Consider the following 23,584-nt stretch of genomic DNA (forward strand, 5'->3'; position numbering starts at 1 on the left):
AGTTCAGCCATTAAGTGTGATCTAACAAGACTTCTAAACTGCCGGTTTAGCATTTAGCTAACTATAAACAGTTAGTGGTGCACTGGAGGAGAATGCATGGAGAGCCAGATGTAATCCTCTTTTATTTTGGTGTGCGTGATAAAGGAATGGTTTATCATAACATATATTATTTTATATTTATTGCAATAAACAATGGCTTAGATAGTATATAGATTGTATAGATAAATGAATGTTTACAGGTTCGAACCTGCATTAGCCTGGCTTGAATAAAAATGCTTACATTTTCTTTTTCTCGATTTTATTTCTTTAAAACCTGAAAATTGTAGCTCTTAAGTTCCGCTTCATCATTGCCATATCATCCTGCTATTATGTTTTCCGAGTCATTCGCCTTTAATTTTATGCCTAACCCTTGTTATTATCTTTCTGGCTTTTATGTTTGTCTTTTCTAATCTGTAACATTTATTTCCCCAGAGTCAATTTTCCAGAATTAGGGTGATACACTACATCATAGCAGCGATAATTTCAGCTCGCATCTCACAAAATTGCTCTAATTATTGATGTTAAACTCATGGAAATTAAAAAAAGGTACTTCTCATCCATCTCCTGATTTTAGGCTCTAATTTGTCGAGATCGAGTTGTCATCACAATTCCAATCACTCCTGTTAATAGTAAAAGTGTTTTAATAGAGCCAGAATTCTCGCAACCCATGCTATTAGATAATTAGGGAGGATGTTAGAGAGGCAAGTGCTAATCCTTGGGCGCACTGACAAGATTTTCATCTGATCTAGCAGGTAGAACAAATTAATTACCAGAATCAATTAGTCCTAAAAGTACAGTTCTCTAGGAAGTGCAGGCCATGTCTTCCATATGTATGAGCTGGTAAATTGTAAATGGATGTAAAGCCTTGAAAAGAATAGATATATTAATCAGGAGGTTTTTTTAAAAAATGAATTTAAAACTCAAATATAACAGTTTCAAAACACTATTCCAACTCTGTTATTCTGTAACCTCTGTGCTTCAACACTGTGTTTGTGTACCTTTGTATAAATTCAAAATGGAAAATTATAGACTGCAAAATTGCATGCATAACACTGTGTATCCCTTTATCTATCTGCATATAGATAGATACATACTGTAGATAGATGAGCTATAAAGAGAGGGAAAGAGACAGACAGACATATAGAAAGAGATCATATAGGCTATGAATGACCAACTGCAGCTTGTAAGGGTTACAATCAGTGCTTGTTTAGTTGGTAATCCTAAATGCTATGGAAGATATACAAATTATAGGGTATACATCAAGTATAGTAACAGATTATTGTGGCTGCTTGTGCTGGTAGGAGGGCACTGCAAGAATAAAAAGTCCGAGAGCCTGTCTCGATGGACGGCTCTAACGCGGAGCTGGAAGGCCTGCGGGGCCGTCCGTCGGGCAGGTTTTAGGAAAAAGGGGGGGGGGTTAGGTAAAGAAGAAGGGTAGGGGTAGAGGCTGTCCCGATGGGGGGAATTGTGATTGGTGGTCGTCGCGGCCGTCGGTGGGGGCGGGGGGTGGAGGGTGGTTTAAGAGGGTCTCGGAGGACCTTAACGGTTTCCGGTCCTCCGAGACAACTTTTGCACGGTGCATCGCGGCTTCTCGGGCTGCCACGTGGCTGCGGTTCGTGTCGGTCCCTCGGGCGGTTGCGGATTCGGATCGGCGGCGCGTGGCGGGGGTAGCTACGCCTACTACTATATCAAAAAAAAAAAAAAAAAACAAAACAAAATCTTAAACGAACTGCCATGGCGCGTGTGCCCACCTCGGTTGCAGCGGATCCGGCTGAGTTGTCCCTGGTCGCCGGCGACTCATTTGATGAGGACGAGCGGGACCCGGTGAGTGCCTCTGCGGGGGAGTGTCGATCCTTGCCTCCCAGACGCTCGCGTTCGGCTGCCCGAACTGCGATAGCGCTGGAGGTCGGAGGAGAGACATTGCTTAGGAGAGGTGGCGCGGGGTCGGCCCGCAGGGGCCGTGGGAGGCTGCAGGGAGGAAGGGGGAGGAGCCGCAGTGCTCTGCAGGCTGCTGATGGGCTGTCTGGGCTCTTCTCTGGTGCTGCTGCTCGGACAGTGAGGGAGTCGGCGGCGGGGGGCCTTTTAGTTGGTTTGCCTCAGGCGGGGGTGGCGAATGTGGGTGAGGGGTCCGGGAGTGGTAGCCGGGACAATGTAGCTCCTGCCTTGGAAGGGGGTGGAGTCCTAGAGGGCGGTCCGTCGGGGGCCGGTGCCTTGCCCCCTACATCGGGATTGGGTCACGGGATGCCAGGAAGCACGGCGAGCTGGTGGTCGTCGTGGCCACCGGGTCCTTGGGGGTCTCCCTGGGGTCCTAATCCCTGGGCCATGGTTCCTCCTCCTTACCACGGGGCTGTCCCGCCTCCTCCTTGGAGCTTGGGTTTTCCCGCGGGGAGTACCCCTCCCGGGGGTGACGGGTTGAGGGATCAGCGGGTGGGGGTCTGGCCCTCTGGGTTAACTTCTTCTTCTGCTGTGCAGGTTGCTGGCCCCTGTCTTGATTTTTTCCCCCAGGCTTCGGCTGCTGATCGGGAGTGCGTTGCTGGGACTTCTGCGTCAGGAGTGCCTGCCGAAGAATCGGATGCTGCACGGCGACTTGGTATCGTGGAGCCAGATCGGGCGACACGTCGGAGTCCTGCTATGGTGGTAGCTGCGGAGGGCGCCACTCCTGGAGCGGCAGGTGGTGAAGGAAGACCGACTGGTGAACAGAACACGGGTAACATGGCCTTAGCGGCTGGGGTTCTTGGTAAGGGTAGGCGAAAGAAGGGTAAGGGCAAGGGTAGAAAAGGTCGTAAGGGTAGGGATTCTTCTTCTTCATCTTCATCTACTGTATCATCCTCTTCTTCTTCGACGTCCTCTTCCTCGTCTGATTCACCTCGGAGGGGGACGGGTGCGAGCTCAGTGCGGGAGGGTGCTGATCGGGGGGCCCCGGCCCTTGTGGCGTTGTCGGAGCTGTGGGAGAAGGTTCCGCGGTCTCTTCGCCGCAAGATTAAGAAGCGTTCGTGTGTGGACGTTTTCCGGCTTTTGGAAGGCCGGGTACGAGGTCGGAAGAAAAAGAGTAAGAAGGAGGGGGGGAAGCCTAAAGGGAGTGTTGTGTCCCGGAATATTGTGAATTGGTCGCGCGCGTTTCTTCGGTTAGCCAGTGTTTGGGGCCGCGAGCGTCCTCAGGACTACGGCCTGTTGTTAGCTTACGCGGATTCAATTCTTGATGGTTATCAGAGGTTCGGGGGTTGGGCCTGGCTAAATTATGATGAGGCCTTCCGTGACAAGATGGAAGAGAACAGGCACATGTCTTGGGGTACTCAGGACATTAATCTATGGCTCACCCATATGGCAAAACCTGGAGGGTCTGGCCTGAGCGTTGCTGGTAAGGCGGGGTTTCCGGTAGCGGGGGGAGGTCGTTCCTTTCGTCCCACGGGAGGCCCGGGGGCCGGTGGGGGGCCGGGCCTCTGCTGGCAGTTCAACAAATCCTCCTGTTCCTTTACAGACTGTCGCTTCCGGCATGCCTGCTCCATATGTGGCCAGGGACACTCGGCTCTTAAGTGCCCCAAAAAAGGAGCTGGGCCCCCCCTTGCTCCACCCAAGTGAGGTCAGGGTGCAGGGGCTGCCCACTCCGGTCCGGGTGGGTGCCATGAGACCTTGGTTGGACCTTTACGGGGATAAACAGGCGGCTGAGGTGTTGGCGGGGGGATTTAGCGACGGTTTCGTTATTCCCTGTTCTCTTCCCTTGTCTAATGTGCAGGCTTCCAATGCTTCGTCGATTTCTATGTTGCGGGGGGAGGTTCAGCGTAAGTTGAGTGAGGAACTTGCTCTTGCACGGGTTGCGGGTCCCTTTCAGGTCCGTCCATTCCCTGTGATGGTGTTGTCCCCTTTGGCAATTATTCCTAAGAAAGAACCTGGGAAATTTCGCCTGATACACAACTTGTCCAGGCCCGTGGGCCGTTCGGTGAATGACGGTATTCCTCGTGATCTCTGTTCGGTTCGCTACGCATCCTTCGACAGTGCTTTGCGTTTGGTGAGTATCGCGGGCAGCGGAGCTTTGCTGGCGAAGGTGGACATTGAGTCGGCCTTTCGGTTATTGCCGGTTCATCCATCCTCCTATCCGTTGCTGGGCTTTAGGTTTGAGGGTGCCTTTTATTTTGACCGCTGCCTGCCGATGGGTTGTTCCATCTCCTGCGCGTTTTTTGAGTTGTTCAGCTCCTTTCTACACTGGGTTACAGTTCGACGCGCGGGGAGAGACTCGGTGGTTCATTATCTAGATGATTTTCTGTTCGTTGGGGAAGCGAGCTCAGGCGATTGTGGTCTTTTGAAATTAACCTTCGAGTCGATGGCCGCCGAATTCGGAGTGCCGTTGTCTGCCGAAAAGTCGGAAGGGCCCACTACTTGCCTCACCTTCTTGGGGATCGAGATTGATACGGTTGCAATGGTGACTAGGCTGCCCCACGGTAAGGTGCAACAGTTGTTGACCTTGATTTCTTTGGTGCGGGGTACCCAAAAATCTACTCTGCGAGTCGTGCAGTCTTTGTTGGGGTCCCTTAACTTTGCCTGTCGGGTACTGCCTATGGGTAGGGCTTTTTCCCGTCGTTTAGCGGCGGCGACGTCAGGTGTTCGGGATCGTAGACACTTTGTTAGGATTTCAGCGGGGATTCGGGCGGATCTGCATATGTGGTCTCTCTTCTTGGCTCGTTTTAATGGATCGCTTCCCATTCAGTTCCCGGATATCTCCAGCGTGGATCTGGAGCTGCAGTCGGATGCGGCGGGGGGTGTAGGCTTCGGACTCTACTGTCAGGGGGACTGGTGCGCGGCTGCTTGGCCTGATAGTTGGCGGAAGGCTGGTTTAACACGTAATGTGACCCTGTTAGAGCTGTTCCCCTTGTTAGTCGCCTGTGAGTTGTGGCCGGAGAAGTTGCGGAATCGGAGAGTGGTTTTCTGGTGTGACAACATGGGGGTGGTCGAAGTAGTGAATAGGCAGGCTGCAAAATGCTTACAGGTGAATAGAGTAATGCGGGAGCTGGTCTTGCGTTGTTTGCGCCTTAATCTATTTGTCCGGGCTCGCCATGTGCCCGGGGTTCAGAACAGACTTGCTGATACACTTTCTCGATTTCAATTTTTGCAGTTCCGCCAGTTGGCGCCTTCAGCGAAGGAGGAGGGGTCGCCGATGCCGGAGCATTTATGGGGCTTGTTGGTGAACGGATCTGGAGCTTGTTGCAGCGATCGGTAGCGCCTGCCACTTGGATTCGATACAACCGGGGTTTTGTGACGGTTTGTCGATTTCTACGTACGCGGGGTTGGGTCCCCGGTCCTGTTTCGGAGGTCCTGCTAGCGGACTTCTTAGCGGAATCTCAACGGGAAGGTTGCTCCCGGAGTGCGGCAGCGGGTCACTTGGCGGGCTTTGCATACTTTTGCAGGGCCTTTGGGTGGTCCTGCCCATCTGCCGGGTTTTTGCCCCGTAGGATGTTGGCGGCCTGGGATCGCGTGGCTCCGCGGATGCCGGATACCCGGCTACCCATCACACACGCCTTATTGTCCCGTATCTTAGCAGTATTGCCGGTGGTAGCAAGTTCTAGTTTTGAGGCTTGTCTGTTTCGAGTGGCCTTCTCCTTGGCTTTCTTTGGGGCGCTGCGGGTGGGTGAGTTGCTGGTACACCCGGCGGATGTCCTTGGCTTGCGAGGTCTCTTGTTTAGTCAGGTTCGCTTGTCTGGAGATGCAGTGAGTTTGTTTATTGCCCGGTCTAAGTCGGATCAGCTGGGCAGGGGGCGCACTCTGGTCCTGCGCCGAGTGGTGGGCTGTGCTTCATGCCCGGTCCAGTCGCTAGAAGCCTACATGGCGATTCGACCTAGCTCCGACTTGGCTTTGTTACTGCACGCGGACGGTGCCCGTCTCACTCGATACCAGTTTCTGACGGTCTTGCGTCGGGTACTGGGACGGTGTGGTGTCGAACCGGCGCGCTTCGGCACCCACTCTTTTCGAATCGGAGCTGCCACTAGTGCTTTTGAGGCAGGTGTTCCCGATGGGGCCATTCAACGATTGGGCAGATGGGCTTCAGGGGCTTATCGTGGATACATCCGCCCGATTGCTGCCCAGCAAGTAAATGTTCAGTCCGGTAGATCAGGTTAACGGGGTCTCCTGGGCTTGGTCGGTTGGCAGGGGGTTTTAGTTCTAGGGCAGGGGATAGAGTTCTGGGTATAGATGTTTGCTTCGTGATGTTTGGGCGGGTGCTCTGCTTGACTTCTTGTTACTGCCCTTTTAAGTCTTAGGACGTGGACTTGACTGTTGAGTTTTGCTTTTCAGGTGCGGCGCGGCGTGTCCTATCGGTGTGGATCGTTGGGCACTCCTTTGTCCATTGGGCCGGGGAGCGCGCCGTGATTCGGCCCGGCGGGCAGCACCTGGGGCTCCATCATCGTGGAGTCTACGTCTCCTGGTGGGGTCAGCGCGGGATGCGTTGGCACCAGCTGCTCCCCCTACTGGAGGACCTGCGGCATCGTGCTCGGTGTCCCGATCTGTTGCTCTTCCATCTCGGAGGCAACGATGTGGACGCGATTAGTGGGAAGCATTTGATAGATATGGTAATAGGTGATCTGGGGGTGGTTCAGGGTTGGTTCCCGAGTGCACGGCTTGTCTGGTCAGACATTATTCCGCGGCCGAAGCGGTTGGTGTCTAGACGGTGGACTCGGGGACTTACTAAAGTGAACAGGCAAATTGGTCGTTGGGTGGAAGCTCGGGGTGGGGTTCAGATTAGACACTCCTGGGTGGATGTTAGTTGTTCAGGTTTGTTCTTCCGGGATCAGGTACATCTTTCGGATATTGGGTGGGACCTCTTACTCGATGACTTTGCTACCTGCTGTGAGCGTGTGTTGGACTCTTGATTGCAGCTCTGTTTATTGGGGGGAGCCTGTAACGGGTTACAGGCTTGTGGCGGTATCCCGAGCTACTGGCGGCTGGTCTCATCATGGAGATGAGCGGTGGGCCGGTTGGGAGCCGTGCCTGGTTGGTTTGATGATCTTGGACAATGGGGCATGTGGGGACATGCCACCCCTCGGACCCTTGCTTAGATGGCAGGGTCGGGGGCCATTTACATCTGTGCAGTAGCTCGGGATCTGGGTCGCAATGGTGATACCATTGTGAAGGTTAATAGAAAATGGTTATTTAAAGTTGTTTTGTAATGTTATTTATATTTAAATGTTATTTAAATATGTTAATTTACAATAAACAGGGCTGCGGCCAGGTTTTCTCCACGCAAGTTTACGTGTCTTCTTTGGGGATGTGTTTAAGGGTTTGATGGGTAGATTGATGTTAACAAGAAAGCGGGCCTTTCCAGCTTCCGCTGTTATAAAAAGTCCGAGAGCCTGTCTCGATGGACGGCTCTAACGCGGAGCTGGAAGGCCTGCGGGGCCGTCCGTCGGGCAGGTTTTAGGAAAAAGGGGGGGGGGTTAGGTAAAGAAGAAGGGTAGGGGTAGAGGCTGTCCCGATGGGGGGAATTGTGATTGGTGGTCGTCGCGGCCGTCGGTGGGGGCGGGGGGTGGAGGGTGGTTTAAGAGGGTCTCGGAGGACCTTAACGGTTTCCGGTCCTCCGAGACAACTTTCCCGCCCTCCCGCCCGTTAGTTTCTGGGATGGGAGTTTACTCTGGTTAGCGGTATCCCGAGCTACTGGCGGCTGGTCTCATCATGGAGATGAGCGGTGGGCCGGTTGGGAGCCGTGCCTGGTTGGTTTGATGATCTTGGACAATGGGGCATGTGGGGACATGCCACCCCTCGGACCCTTGCTTAGATGGCAGGGTCGGGGGCCATTTACATCTGTGCAGTAGCTCGGGATCTGGGTCGCAATGGTGATACCATTGTGAAGGTTAATAGAAAATGGTTATTTAAAGTTGTTTTGTAATGTTATTTATATTTAAATGTTATTTAAATATGTTAATTTACAATAAACAGGGCTGCGGCCAGGTTTTCTCCACGCAAGTTTACGTGTCTTCTTTGGGGATGTGTTTAAGGGTTTGATGGGTAGATTGATGTTAACAAGAAAGCGGGCCTTTCCAGCTTCCGCTGTTAGTGTTTTTAGTGTATACTTGGTTTTAGTATAACGTATGGTGCATGACCTCACTGTTTTACTGAGGGCTAGCTAAAAGAATGTCTCCTCATATAATGAGTACTAGAAAAGACTTTTGAAAGGTCATTACTAACTCTCTGAAGTTAATAGTATATCTTCAGTGAGTACATGTGATGTAGCAAGGTTATTTCTTTGATTTTTAACCCTGCACATTTTCTGGTTTTCTTCTTATTCATATTACAGGGTAGATGTATTAAACTGAGAAATTTTTGGAAAATTACTATGCCTGTGTTAACATCATTGTGCAAACAAAACATCAAAACTAAAAACCATGAGCCAAATACCATATTATAAACTTGATGTATTCCTGAGCAAAACCTTTTTCAAATGGCATTTTCTGGACAAAATTCCTAAGTAGGACATTTTTTTTTTTTTTTTTAGCAAAATGCACACTATTTAGGATTTATTTTCAAGATGCTATTTTCCATAATATTTCAGAAATAGTAAAACTTCATGTGTAGTCCAGCATGCTGTAATATAATATCATACAAAGCACTTCATTAGGTCTGAATTCTGTGAAAATCAGTCCATAAAAATATCTTTGCAGGCTGTTTTCTGCCTTTTGTTTTGACATTTTTTAAAATCAGATAATATTGCACAAAAATTTTGTGACCATGGCAAATTTTCAAATGAAATTGCTACTATGCTATGCTATGAAGCTAATGATATTCAGAAATATTGTGCAATAGATTCAGTACACATATCTGTGTAAAATGTTAAAGAACAAATGGTATCTTCACTGAGTGTGACCCAAAAATTATTTTATAAAAATTCAGACCTTCATAGGCACTCAGCTCACTGTCAGGGTGGGAAAGGTTTTGGATCCAGGTGTGGAGGATGCGCACAGGAGGAGAGGGAGAGAAGACATCAATTTTGATTGCTGTCTAGGGCTGTTAATTTTCATCCAGCAATTTTGTTCTCTTTATTTGATTGTCCAGCTCAATCATAACTCAGACTAGGATGCAGCACCATGAGCCCAAATATTTTTCTTATATTTTATCTACAGTCCTAAATTACTTTAGCCCAGGCTTTGCAACAGCAGCTGTCTGCTGGGGGCATGCACCAGAATTCCTTGAACTCTTGAAGCATAAATCCAGCCACTAGGTGTCACTATTGTAGACTGACTGTGACTTCCTCTTCTTTCAGGGACTGTGAAAGCTGTCTATAGCCAATCCTAGATGGAAGACACATAAAAGCAGACCTTAATGAGAAATGGTTTTTATTGTTTCTTTTAAAAGCTCCCAGGTACAACACGTTGCTCTGTGGCCACATTTCACCTGTTGGCTGCATCAGGGGAAATAAATGCTACAATGAACACAAAACCAAATCATATTAATATACAAAAATAAACAATAAAATAATAATGCATTCATAACTTAATGCAATAAAACCTAGCAGTTCAAATCATAAATATAACTAAAACACTTATAGTGGCACCTCCAACTTACAAAACATAACAGTAGCTCTATAAGGTCAAAACTCCATATGATAAACAAAACTACATCTTCCCTGAAGGGGATAACTTATTTATTTGAAACTTTTTATCAACCGCCTATATTTAGGCGGTATTACAACAATAACATGCACAGAATATGACAGACAAGACTTTTACAAACATGTTGGTTTACAGATGAATAATCGAATTTTGAAAAAAGAGCCCAAGAGCTAGTCTTGATGGGTGACTATAACAATGGGCTGGATGGCCCAAGTAGTCACCCCTGCTGGGACAGTTTGCAGGGGCATGGGGGAGGTAGTTGGGTAAGAGTGGGGGGTTGGAGGTAGAAAGGAGGGACTTGGTTTCCCACCAGGAGGCTGGGAATGGATTGGTTGGGCAAGGGGAAACAGGGCATGATGGCAAGGGGTTATAGGTTGCATGCCTCAGAGGAACAGTGCGCATCCCTGTCCCTCGGAGGCAATTTTCCCGCCCACCCTCCCCTTTGGATATAGGGTTTGCTTCAGTGATCTGGGGGTTTAGGGTTGTCGCAGCGACGGTAACCCAAGCTACAAGGTTTTGGCTCATTGGAAGATGAGCGGGTATTTGGCAGTCAGCTCAGTTGAGTGGCGACACCATGAGTCATGTGACCATGTAAGGGGGGTATGGCGGTACATGCCTATCCCCCCCATGCTCAATGAACGGTTAAGGGAAAGCGAGTTCAAGTGAGTGAATATGCCTTGAGGCCCGTAGCACAGAATAGGGGCATGGCGATCCATGCCACCACCTAGGCTCTTGCTGATATGGCAGGGTCAGAGGAATACAATTGTGAGTTTTGTAAATTGCAATGTCTTGTAGCTCGGGGTGAAGCAATTGTTTATTGCTTATTGGTTGTCCCAATAAACAAAACTGCGGCCTGATTATTACCATCCATAAAGTGTCTGTGCTTATTTATCGTTGACATTATAGTTGAGGATATAGGTACATTGATAAGTGAGTACAGTGAGGGGATTTTGTATTAGGAGGTTGGGGCTGGGTTAGACGAAGTGTGAGGGGATGACAACTTGGCCATTCCAGATCCATATGTTATAGATCTTCACAGTACAGTTCATCTTTAAACCAGCATTCAATGTTTCAACTTTATTGGAATGCTTCTAAAAATAGTGTTGTTTTATGGATTTTTTTGAACTTCTGAATATCCTGTAACGCTCTTAGCGGTCCAGTTAATTTGTTCCACAGCTTTACTCCCATGATAGAAATGGCTGATGTGCTTGTGTTCTCATAGTGTATTTTTGAGAAATCTGTCAAGGCCAATAGCATTGCACCCTCAGATCACAAAGTTCTGAGCGGTCGGTAAATTGCCACAGCCTGTGATAAATACCAAGGAATCCCATGGTAAATGACTTTAAATATCAAAGTTAATGTTTTGAAAATAATGCATAATCGCACAGGTAGCCAGTGCAATTTCTTCAACCAAGTTGTTATATGGTCAAATTTTACCCTTACCTAGTTGGTGATCAATTCCAACTTCCACCCAAAACTGGTAGGACCTAATTAAAAAACCAAAGCACAACTCTGTAAAACCACTTTAACCTCATGGCTAGCAACAAACAGAAAGTTAAAAACAATAAATATCTAGAAGTATAGATAATTAAAACCATTAGAAAAAAGAAAACTTCCATTACTGTGTTGATAACAATTTAATATAATGGAGGGTTAAAAAGTAGCTAGTATTGAGCCTTTTAACAAAGAGCTGGAGGAGTGGTTAGGATGATCTTAAGCTAAGGCAGTCAGCAGGGTCCAATCCGGGCAGGTCCGAAGAATTCAGGAACTAAAAATATGCAGATGGGGCGATCGCTCTATAGCAATCTCCGCGCATGTGCAGACCATCTGTAGATGGTCTGTGCATGCCCGTCTAAGACGCAACCTTTTTTTTTTTAACTTGAAAACTTTTTTTGTGGTTTTAACCCGCTTTAAACCCGCGGATTAAAACCACGGGCTCACTGGGCGGGGAAAGGCAGGAGAGCTTTGGGGGAGGGAAGGAGAATGGCGATGCGTCAGGAGAGTTTCAGGGAAGGGCAGGAGAATGGCGATGCGGCAGGAGAGCTTCGGGGAAGATCGAGGCAGAGCATGGCAGCATTTGGGGCGAGCAGGCAGGAGAGAGTGCAGGGCAGAGAGCAGTCGGTAAGATGTTTTCGACTGGTTCCCAGCAGTCGCTTCTTCAGGTGATCGGTCAGCCTAGTCGGATTGGAAATTTGGTGTTGTGAATCACGTCCCAGCCTACTTTGCATGTGTTTCACCTCATTTGCATGCACGGATTCGAAGTGGATTGCAGGAGAAGTAAGTAAATCAGGTCAGATGGAAATTTGATAGTAAAGGGGTCGCAAACCGATCGGTACACGATCGGTTTGCTTTGTGAATCTAACCCAATGTGAATTGGTAGTTGGGGAGTTGTAACTGGGTGTTGAGCATGAGAGATTTTCTGGTGGGCTTTTGTTTTTGGGAGAGTAGGTGAGGAGGGAAGGGTGGCGTTGATTCTTCTGAAAAATATCTGTTCCTCCCAGCCTTTCTCTTTAATGGACTCTGGATAGCTGGATGGTTGTGGGAAGTTTGGTGTGGTCAGTTGCAGCTGGGCAGGAGGAAAGAGATGATATATGAGACTATGGGTTATGTGTCTAGCAAAAGAGGGAATTTAAGTTTATTAGGTTTTTATATACCGCCTATCAAGGTTATCTAAGCGGTTTTACAATCAGATACTCAAGCATTTTCCCTATCTGTCTCAGAGAGCTTACAATCTATCTAATGTACCTGGGGCTATGGAGGATTGATTGACTTGCCCATGGTCAAAAGGAGCAGCGCGAGATTTGAACCCACAACCCCAGGATGCTGAGGCTGTCGCTCCAACCACTGCGCCACACACCACCTTGAGGGGACTGCAAAGGTGGGCTCTGCAGCACTGTAGACCCCTTGTGGGGTACTGAGTTAATTGGTTAGTTCATCACTGACTGACTGGGGTTGATATTGATTTTTATATGCAAAAACTTTGAAAAGTGCTTAAAATTTACTGAAAAAATTCCTTATAAGATTCTGATCTGATATGTGAATTTTAGTTATATATATATATATTTTTATTATTATTATTATTTTCCATATCTTTATTCATTTTTTAAAAAATCAACATCAAGTGCAACATATTATCGAACAATGTACAAAATAAACAGCACTTAATTCCATCAAATGATATAATAAATACATATCCTTCCCCCATCCATCTTTCATACAGTATAAAGATAATCAAAACTAATACAAATGATCGAGACCAACAAATTACAGTCAAATAATAATTTAAAAGCATATTCCCCCTCCCCCCACCCCTCCTGGATGTGTATAATCAAAGGGCTAAAACCAATAATTAATCTTTACAAAATTTTGTCAATGGGTCCCAAACATCCTTAAATTTCTTATAATGTCCCAATTGTATTGCTCTCATACGTTCAAATTTATAAGTTTGGCACAAGGATTCCCATCAAAAGCTATAGTTTAACCTGTCTCAATTTTTCAGAATAAGTTGTATGGCAACTCCTGTCATGATGAAAAGCAGTCTATTGTTATGTGAAGTTATTGGACTCTTGGCAATCAATAACGTAAGCACATCATCTGTCAATGCCAATGGAACTTCCAGTATGCTATTTATTTGACCCCAAATGGATCTCCAAAAGTTAAGTATCAAGGGACAAAAGAAAAGCAGATGATCCAGTGTCCCTATATCAAGATATCATAAACTATGATTTCACATTAAGGACTCACACTCCATAGTATAGTAAACATTCAAACACTCTCACGTTGATTATATTAAATACTCATATCATACTGATTTGTATGGACCTTCAGACCACCATCAGGGTATAAACCTCCGACTGTATTACTCTTCGTTGGTCCAACCTTTATCATTCTTATTAATTTTTGTCAAAATTTTTTGGCTGAATTTTTCTTAAAACAATCAGACTATCACTTAGCTTTGACTTAAAGTGATAACATCCAGTCTTCACCTCTCCCGACATGCATGTTTCACACAAGAAAACTTTCTTCAGGGTCGAGGGAAACGATTATAGGAGCTAATTCAACGATATGAGTATTTAATATAATCAACGTGAGAGTGTTTGAATGTTTACTATACTATGGAGTGTGAGTCCTTAATGTGAAATCAACTTAGACAATCATAGTATATGATATTCCTGAGGGATAAAGGGATCGTGGGATACTGAGGGAGGAGCTGGGAGGTAACACAAGTATAGGAAGTAAATCAGGTAATGAGTATAAACTAACCTGGTCGTGCATGTGCAAGACCGGAGGGCTAGGACTTCGATAGGAAGGCAGGACTTAAATGGGAAACCAAGGTGGCAAGGGAGCCCCTTCTGATGATTCAGACAGGTCTTGACCTGTTTTGGGCCGCCGCAGGAGCGGACTGCTGGGCGGGATGGACCTGTGGTCTGACCCGGCGGAGGCACTGCTTATGTTCTTATGTTCTTATATTATTGAAGGCACAACTGAGGCGTATACCTATATCGAGATGACAGTGCCAGCATCTATTTGACTTAGAACCATCTAATTTTTGTAATCTAACAGGGGTCCAAAAACTTCTATGCAAAAAAAAAACAAACAATTTTTCCTCATAGATGCTGACGCTGTATATCTCATCCTCCAAATCCAAATTTGTAGCCATTGAGACGCAGAAATCTGCTGCTTAGTCTCAATGCTCCAAATGTCTTTAAGACTAGTTTTTGGTTTCTTATTCAAAAATTCAGATATTAGTTTATACCACTTGGCTGCCTGATACCCCAGGAAATCTGTCCAGAAGCACAGACCCGGTAAGCTATACTGAGTTTTTAAGTTACGCCAATCAGGGAACCCTTTCTGAATGACCTGCTTCAACTGCAACCACTTAAATATTTGAGACTTTGCAATACCAAATGTTTGTTGCAGTCATGAAAGGTCAAGCATCTTTCCATCTGATAACACATCATCCAATGTGCGTATTTTGATGATCTTACATTGTACCTATATTCGCTGATTGTCCAGCTCTTCTTTGTTGTAAACCGCCTCGAACTACCATGGCTTTGGTGGTATATAAGAATAAAATTATTATTATTATTATTATGCCCGCCTGCAACCAGTGCTTCCAGAAGATCTTAGACTCCCCAATTTGAATCTTGGAGTTCAGCCACAAGGACTGACACGTGGATTGATGAATCGGAATAGGTATTAGGTTATTAATAAATTTTAATGTGGCATGTAGATAATAAAATTCTATTGTCCTTATAAATCCTAAGTAACTTGATACTTAAAACATGACATAATCTCAAAGGAGACATGAGTTGCCATTCTAAATAAAGCCAATCTGGGAGATGTTCCATGAGCGCAGGAAGGATCCAATACATACCCTGACTCAGTATATAGGCCTGATGTGTGAATTTTTGAATAAAAGCTGTGGCCAGTTAGTTACCGAATATTCAGTGGGTCTTGGTTTCTTTGTGATAAATTTGATGGAAGTGTGCCTGTGGTGCAAATGCCTACGTTATAATGAAACAAACAAAAATATATAAAAAAAATAAACAAGGAAGTAATAAGAAAAAAAAGATACAAAAAAAGGAAAAATACAATAGGAGAAAAATAAAATTACAATTCATAAAAATTACAGGAGCAAGGGGGGGATGGAAAGAGCAGGAGTTATGCCATTTGCTACAAAACAAGGTTTCTGCCTTCAGAAGATCCAAGTCATAGTTGCAGCCTGAATGAAAAAAAAATGGGACTTAAGGAAAGTTTTGAATTTCTGAAATGAAAGCTCACTTCTATGGGAAAAGGAAGATTGCTCCACAGTGATGGGGCAAGAATGCTGAGGCAGATGCATCTGAGGACATCAAGCCAAATATGACAATGGGAAAGAAACACAAGCAGATGATGTTGAGAGGAACCAAGGGTTTGATATGGTGCAAAAAGGATCAAAAGATCAGACAAAAATAATGGAAAACTGGTTTGAAATATTTGATGAACCATGCTCATATATTTAAATGGGTTGCAATCTGTTACTAGAAGCCAGTGTTCAAAGGTGAATAAGGGAGATAGATACCTGATCATATTTCTTTTATCCACAGCAGTAGTTTAATATCAGTATTTTGAATAAGTTGAAGTCATCTGCTCTGAATGAGTGGCAGCCTATGGTAAAGAGAATTATAGTAATCTATTTTGGAAATTACAAATGTAAGAAGAATTCTAAGGGAGGGACTTTCTAATATTTGGTGGATGGAATGGAACATACTTGTGTCAGAGTGAAGAAGCACTTTGTAAACTACATTAGAGATCTGTTTGTGAAAAGAGAAGGTATTATCAATAATAACTCCTAATATTTTCACAGAATCCTTAAAAGAAATATCCACACCATGGATTCTGGGTGAATAATATGGAGATAAGGATGAACCAGCAGAAAAGTGTGGGACATGGAACATGGGATCTCTTAGGGAAAGGAGGAGATAGTGGATGCTGTGGATGGGCAGACTGGATGGGCCAGTTGGCCTTTATCTGCCATCATGTTTCTATGTAAAAGAATTTGTATATCAGCAGCATTTAAAAAAAAAAAAAAGGCTCTAAAGCAGTGGTCTCCAATCCTGTCCTGGAGAACCACTAGCCAGTCGGGTTTTCAGGATAGCCCTAATGAATATGCATGAAAGAGATTTGCATGTAATGAAGATGATAGGAATGCAGATCTGCCCCATGTATATTCTTTAGGGCTATCTCGAAAACCCGACTGGCTAGTGGAGAGAAATATATTAAAGAGGATAGGTCCATGTATGAAATCTTGTGGTATTACTGAGAGAAGTGGCTTAGAGGTAGACACTAAAGAGGGATAATAAACTGAAAGGGATCTATTTGACAGATATGAGTGGAATCAAGAAAGAGTTGTACCACAGATACACAGATATGCTAAGTGCGGGAGAAGAATATAATTATTAACCAAATCCCATATTCAGGATAAATCTCATTGTCCATTAAGGAGATGCCTGGTGCCCACTCCTTCCCCTTCTCCCCCCCCCCCCCATGACTCCTGTGTACCAGTACTTACTTCCTAGTACTGACTTTTCCCAATCTCTCGCTTCAAGCCAAACTACTGAACCCCACCATCACCACATCACTCACTTTTTGAATTCACCACCTCACCCTCCCTTTTGTCCTCTACCCTCTTCTCAGATGTAAGGCTTCAACAATTTCTCCCTCTCATTCAGCCACCCCACTCTTCCTGTGTGCATCTTAATTGTGGCATGCCCGCCCCACACTCATCTGTATTCTCTTTCTTCTTCTCTTGCTCTCATCTGGGGACATCAATCCCAGACATAAAAACATAAGAACATAAGAATAGTCTTACTGGGCCAGCCCAATGGTCCATAAAGCCCAGCAGCCTGCTTCCATGGTGGCCAATCCAGGTTCCCAGTACCTGGCCAAAACCCAAGGGGTAGCAACATTTCAAGCTACCGATCCAGGACAATCAGTGGCTTCCCCCATGTCTTTCTCAATAACAGCCTATGCACCTTTCCTCCCGGAAATTGTCCAAACCTTTCTTAAAACCAGCTTTGCTATCCACATTTACCACAACCTCTGGCAACACATTCCAGAGCTTAACTATTCTCTGAGTGAAAAAATATTTCCTTCAATCGGTTTTAAAAATATTTCCCTGTAACTTCATCGAGTATCCCCTAGTCTTTGTAATTTTTGACGGAGTGAAAAATTGATCCACTTGTACCCATTCTACTCCACTCAAGATTTTGTAGACTTCAATCATATCTCCCCTCAGCCATCTCTTTTCCAAGCTGAAGAGCCCTAACCTTTTTAGTCTTTCCTCATACAAGAGGAGTTCCATCCCCTTTATCATCTTGGTCACTCTTTTTTTTTACTTTTTCTAATGCCGATATATCTTTCTTGAAATAAGGAGACCAGAATTGAACGCAATACTCCAGGTGAGGTCGCACCATGAAGCAATACAGAGGCATTATAACATTCTTAGTCTTGTTAACTATCCCTTTTATAATAATTCCTAGCATCCTGTTTGCTTTTTTGGCCACCACTGCACATTGGGTGGAAGGATTCATCGTATTGTCTATGATGACACCCAGATCCTTTTCTTGGGTGCAAACCCTCAAGGTGGCCCCTAGCATTCAGTAACTGTGATTTGGGTTATTCTTCCCAATATACATCGCTTTGCATTTATCCACATTAAATTTCATCTGCCACTTGGATGCCCAGTCTTTCAATTTCCTAAGATCTGCCTGCAATTTTTCACATGCGTTTTAACAACTTTGAACAGTTTATTGTCATTTGCAAATTTAATCACCTCACTTGTCGTTCCAATTTCCAGATCATTTATAAATAAGTTAAATAGCACTGGTCCCAGACCTCCTCTGTTTAGAAATATTTCAAATATTAATGTGATGAGAAGGTGTGATATTCCTTTCACATACTATTGGAGAGATTTTTGTGGGTTTGGACATCAATCCCAATCCCATTCCTCCCAATCAACCTTTACCCTACTCATGTGGGTCACACCACAATACAACCAATCTTATTTCTGTTCCTCTCCTCCCTTCTCCTCTCTGCCTTTTTTGGTGTCCTATGGAATGCCCACTCTGTCTCCAATAAGCTTGCTTTCATTCATGACCTCTATATCTCTCAAACTCTCCACTTGCTAGCACTAACTGAGGCCTGGATCTGCCCTGAAGACTCTGCTTCAGCTGCCGCCCTGTGTCATGGAGGCTACCTTTTCTCACATACACCTCGCCCAGTTGGTTGTGAAGGTGGTATTGGGCTCTTGCTCTAACCATCTTGTAGATATCAACCCTTTCTTCTACCTCAATCTCACAGTTCTCTCTCCTTTGAAGCCCACTCCATCTGTCTATTCGCTCCTCTACCTCTCTGAGTAGCAGTCATTTATTGAACCCCCTGATAAGTCCCTCTCCTCCTTCCTCACTGACTTTGACTCTTGGCTCTCCTTTTCCTTGAACCCTCATCTCCTTTCCTCATCCTTGGTGACTTCAACATCCATGCTGATAACTTCTTCAACTCCTATACTGCCATGCTCCTCGCTCTAAAATCCTCTTTTAATCTCCAGCTGTACACCACCACCTCTATGCACCAGAATGGCCACTGCTTTGATCTTGGCTTCTCCTCCAACTGCTCTACCACCAATTTCTACACCTCAGCTTTTCCCCTCTTTGACTATCATCTGTTAACATTCAAAGTTCATCACCCTCCCCCCCAGACCCTGCCAATCACTACCAATACATTTAGCAACCTTCAGGCTATTGACCCTGGTGCCCTTTCTACCACTATCTCATCCCTAACCTCAACTATTATGTCACACAAGTCTGTCAAGGAAGCTGTCTTCTCTTATAAATGTTTTCTCCTCTGCTCTAGATACCCTCACTCCTCCCATTCCATGTCTTGTAAGGAGTGCCAAACCCCAGCCCTGCCTGACCTTCAACATCCGCTATCTGCATTCCTGTGCCCAATCTGCTGAATGTCTTTGGCTTAAATCCCACACACATGCTGACTTCATACACTCCAAATTCATGATGACATCCTTCCAGTCTGCCCTCTCACTTGCCAAACAAGAATACTATGCTCATTTAACTAACTCTCTCAGCTCTAACCCTCATTGTCTCTTTACCACACTAAACTCCCTACTCAAAGTGCCCTCACCTCCTATCCCCCCTTCACTTTCTCCCCAGACTATGGGGTCCTTTTATCAAGCTGCAGTAGGGGGTTTAACACGCGGAATACCGCGCATTAAACCGCCTCTCGCACTAGTCGCTAATGCCTCCATTAACGAGGCGTTAGTTTTTTGGCTTGCCGCGGGGGTTAGCGCGTGATGAAATGTCCAATGCGCTAACCCTGCTAGCGCACCTTGATAAAAAGAGCCCTATGGTTGAGTAGAAGATTCAAGGTAGAAAAAGCAGCAAATGTATTAAGATTTCTAAGGTTTCTGACTAGGTAAGTAGGTTTTATGTCTCATGCTAGAAGAGTATAAAGCTATGTTTTCTTAGTAAGGTTAATTTCTTGTCTGTAAAGGCAAAATTGTTCTTGAAGAATAACCAAAGTCATGGAGAGCAAAGAACACCAAACTACTAAACCTGAATGAAATTGGAGTTTGACCTCTTGAAAGAAGAACAAGCAGATATGCATTCAAGTGCTGCCTAAGATCCAGGTTAGCATGCAAGGGTGTTCCAACAGGTGTGGCACAGTGGTTAGAGCTACAGCCTCAGTACCCGGAGGTTGTGGGTTCAAATCCCATGCTGTACTTTTGACCCCGGGCAAGTCACTAAATCTTCCCATTGCCCCAGATACATTAGATAGAGTGTGAGCCCACTGGGACAGATAGGGAAAAATGCTTGAGTACTTTAATGTAAACCACTTAGGCTATAAGTGGTATATAAATACTTAAAAAAAAAAAAAAAGGTAAGAAAAGTTAGAAAAGTTCTCACAGCTTTCAGAGATATTGTTTTGAGTGATGGATCTAAGATTCCTATAACATGTAGACCTAAAAGGAGATAAAAGAGAGAAATTGGATGGAAATGTGCATTGAAAAAAAGATGAAAGACTGATCAGACCAGGGAAGAGAGAGGGAAATCAGGGTATTGATACTTGAATCATGAACAGAGAGAGGTATTAGGGCATCAAGTGCATAACCAGCATTATGAGATGGAAAAGAGACAAGTCATGCTTTGGCTTATTTTTATTTTTGTTGAAATTTTATATTGCGCATATCCCACAATTCTATGCGGATTACAGTAAAACATCCATAATCATGAACATACAGGAAACAATTTGTGACCTTCCACTAATAACATATGAAAAACATAAAACAACATAACATCACATAAAATAAAATAACATATCCCAGCAGCATTGCAAATTCCCACCCTTCCATATTTTGACTGAGAAATAACTCTTGGCAATTCACTCACTGCTATAAGTACACCGAAATAGAATGGTTTTAAGTTCCTTCCTAAAGCATAACACAGAAGAGGCCTGTCTAAGCATATTCCAACAAATAGGGCCCTGCACAGAAAACATTGTCTTGTGATAACTCGACAGCTTCACTAATACTAAACTTAGTAATATCAAGACATAAATTTTCCCACAGCATAGCTGTCTAGTTACCCAGTTCCGGGAGGGAGACTTTTTGGCTGCTTCTGTTTCTTTATTCTACCCATTGAAATCAGTGCTGCAGGTCTCATAATACATCAAGATAATAGGATTGTCAGAAATACAGGACTGACCAAAAGTATCCCTTGGACTGGGAAACTTTATTTATTTAGTTAGTTCATAGATTTGATATACTGCTTTTCAAACCAAAATATATCAAAGCTCTGAAAGCATTTATGGGAAAAAATGTTATCTGACAAAACAGCATGTTTGATATATCACACTAGGAGACGATTACTACCTAATTATTCCCTTTTCCAAAGTTTGATTCATCAAGTGCACATCATGTCTTCTTAAAACTGTCCTGAAAGCATACCTGGCCAATCAGGTTTTCAGGATTACCACAATAACTATGCATGAAATAGATTTGCATACGATGGGTCTCCATCTTAAGCTAGTCTATCTTGGGCATATTCATTGTGGTTATCTCTAAAGACCTGATTGGATTGGTATGCCTCCAGCAGAATGTTCAAGAGGACTGAGCAGCATTTTCTTACCCAGATATGTCTAGCTAGGAAAATAAGAGGGGGGGGGAGGAAAGAATCTTGAAAGGAGAAAGATCCATTCTTCCCCTGGCTTCAGCCCTGTTCCTTCTCCAGTGAGCAGTGGAGCTGTAGACTATATTAGCACAGGGTGCAAGGTAGATGGGATTGGAACTGCTCCCTGTCCATTGTGTCCTGTGCAGTGGATAGGGTGAAGAACCAAATGCCGCCGGCAGCATTTGGCTCCACACACATCAAACTAAGTTTTCAAATATTTGATAATGTGGGTGGAGTGAAGGCATGTCTCAAACAGTGTGATTCTGGCTTGGAATGCTCATGGCGAATGCAGATTAACATAACATAAGAACTTAAGAATAGCCATACTGGGTCAGACCAAAGGTCCATCTAGCCCAGAATCCAGTTTCCAACAGGTCACAGAGCTGGCGCAAAGGTAGTGAGTGTCCTAAGTGAACTTTCAGCCATAGACGCCTCCCCCTTCAATTAACTTTCAGGCCCCTAGCCTGCAGCCCCTTTCCCAGACTTTGAAAATTAAACTCAGCAGTCATGATCAACATGCAAACCATCCTATATAACTGCAGGTTAAAGTAAATTGCAGGCTAATGGTTCTTTAAAGTTTGAATGGCGTCAGGTTCTATTGTTTTGCTTTGACTGTGGCTACATTTGTTGTCTCCAAGAAACTGTTGTCCTAGGTGAAAGCAGTTAGCTTAGCAGGGTTTAAAAGATGTTTGGATAACTTCTAAAACAAAAAGTCCATAAGCCATTATTAAGATGAACTTGGGGAAAATCCACTGTTTATTTCTAGGATAAGTAGCATAAAATCCGTTTTATTTTTTGGGATCTAACCAGGTATTTGTGACCTTGGCTAGCCACTGTTGGAAACGGGATACTGGGCTTGATGGATCTATGGTCTGTCCCAGTGTGGCAAATCTTATGTTCTTATGCTTCACTGTGCCTAATGGTTGGCTAGCCCTGCTTGGCTAAGATATAGTTTTTAAGGGACAAGATGGCGACTTGAATAGATGTGCAGGAAGGAGCTCCACTTGGCTCGTGGTACCGCCAGTGGTAACAACATGGATAAGTGAAAAGGGAGCCACGTTCCTACCTGGCTGAACTGACTTCCTCCCTGGAATTAACTCAGCGGACTTTGGAAGGATTCCTTCTTCCACAGGCGGAGAGGAATATTTGGGAGTGTGAGCATGCTGTGGGGGGCTTGGCTCTGAGTATTTCTGATACCACGCTAAGCCCCAAATACCATGAGACTCCCTCTCAACCCGGATGTGGTTTGCCTGAATAGTTGGGGAGCGAGATTTTGGATGCCGAAGATGCTGCCTTCTCTCGCACTGTAGCCAGGATGTTGCTCAACATTTCTCATGAAGAGATGGGACACCCAACAAGGGAATAGATTGGTTGGTCTAAGGGTTAAATACCTGAGGGTCTCTCAGACCTTGAAGGTCAACCAGAAAATGCCAAGAAGCCTGTTGTTGGAACTAAGATTCTTCCCAGGTTGAAGAAGAGACTGGAGAAGATAACACATGAATCGGTATGGGATGCTGTAAATGATCTGGAGGCTTCATTGACTATTCATTTAGGTAGTGTTTTACAAATTCCAGAACTAGTACAATCTCATGTGAAGCAATGTGGTGATTTAGTAACTCAGAGAGTCAGGCCCAAGATATGGAGAAAATTGTTAAGTACAATCTACTCAGTTGGCTTTGGTGAAAGATATCTACCAGAAATTAGAAATGTTGGAAAATTATGAAGGTAGATTGAATTTGAAGTTTTTAAATTTTCCACAGTCCTCTATTTTGTCACCTATGGAGATGCTTAAGAGATATTTATCACATGAAGGCCATGAGGCCGGACTCTCTTGAGCATTTAAAGAATTTTAATAGGTCTGAGTGGCCTAAAAATAATCGTAAATCACCCATTTACCAGCATCATACACCTTTAAAAGTGCAGGGTAAATAAACATAAATCTGATTTGTTTGTCCACATGTGATGCACAAATCTGCAATAGGGTTGACACCCCGGATGGTGTGAATAACATGAAGAAAGACCTGGTGAAGTTTGAAGAATGGTCTGAAATTTGGCAGCTAAAATTTAATGCTAAGAAATACAAGTTCATGCATTTGGGCTGCAAAAACCCGAAGGAACGGTACAGTTTAGGGGGTGAAGAACATATGTGCATGACAGAAGAGCAGGACTTGGGTGTGATTGTATGTGATAATCTTAAGGTGGCCAAAGAGGCTGAAAAGGTGATGGCAA

General features: G+C 44.7%; 1 protein-coding gene across 1 annotated transcript; it reads left to right on the forward strand.

The window, feature by feature from the left end:
- Positions 1 to 1,563: 1,563 nt before the first annotated feature.
- LOC117347138 (collagen alpha-2(I) chain-like) lies at positions 1,564 to 7,040 on the forward strand. Its single transcript, XM_033917568.1, has 2 exons — positions 1,564 to 2,746; positions 6,322 to 7,040. The coding sequence occupies exons 1-2, from the start codon at positions 1,774 to 1,776 to the stop codon at positions 6,894 to 6,896; spliced, it is 1,548 nt and encodes a 515-aa protein (XP_033773459.1). The 5' UTR covers positions 1,564 to 1,773; the 3' UTR covers positions 6,897 to 7,040.
- Positions 7,041 to 23,584: the final 16,544 nt, after the last annotated feature.

Source organism: Geotrypetes seraphini, chromosome 13 (assembly GCF_902459505.1).
Source record: "Geotrypetes seraphini chromosome 13, aGeoSer1.1, whole genome shotgun sequence".
NCBI lineage: Eukaryota > Metazoa > Chordata > Amphibia > Gymnophiona > Dermophiidae > Geotrypetes > Geotrypetes seraphini.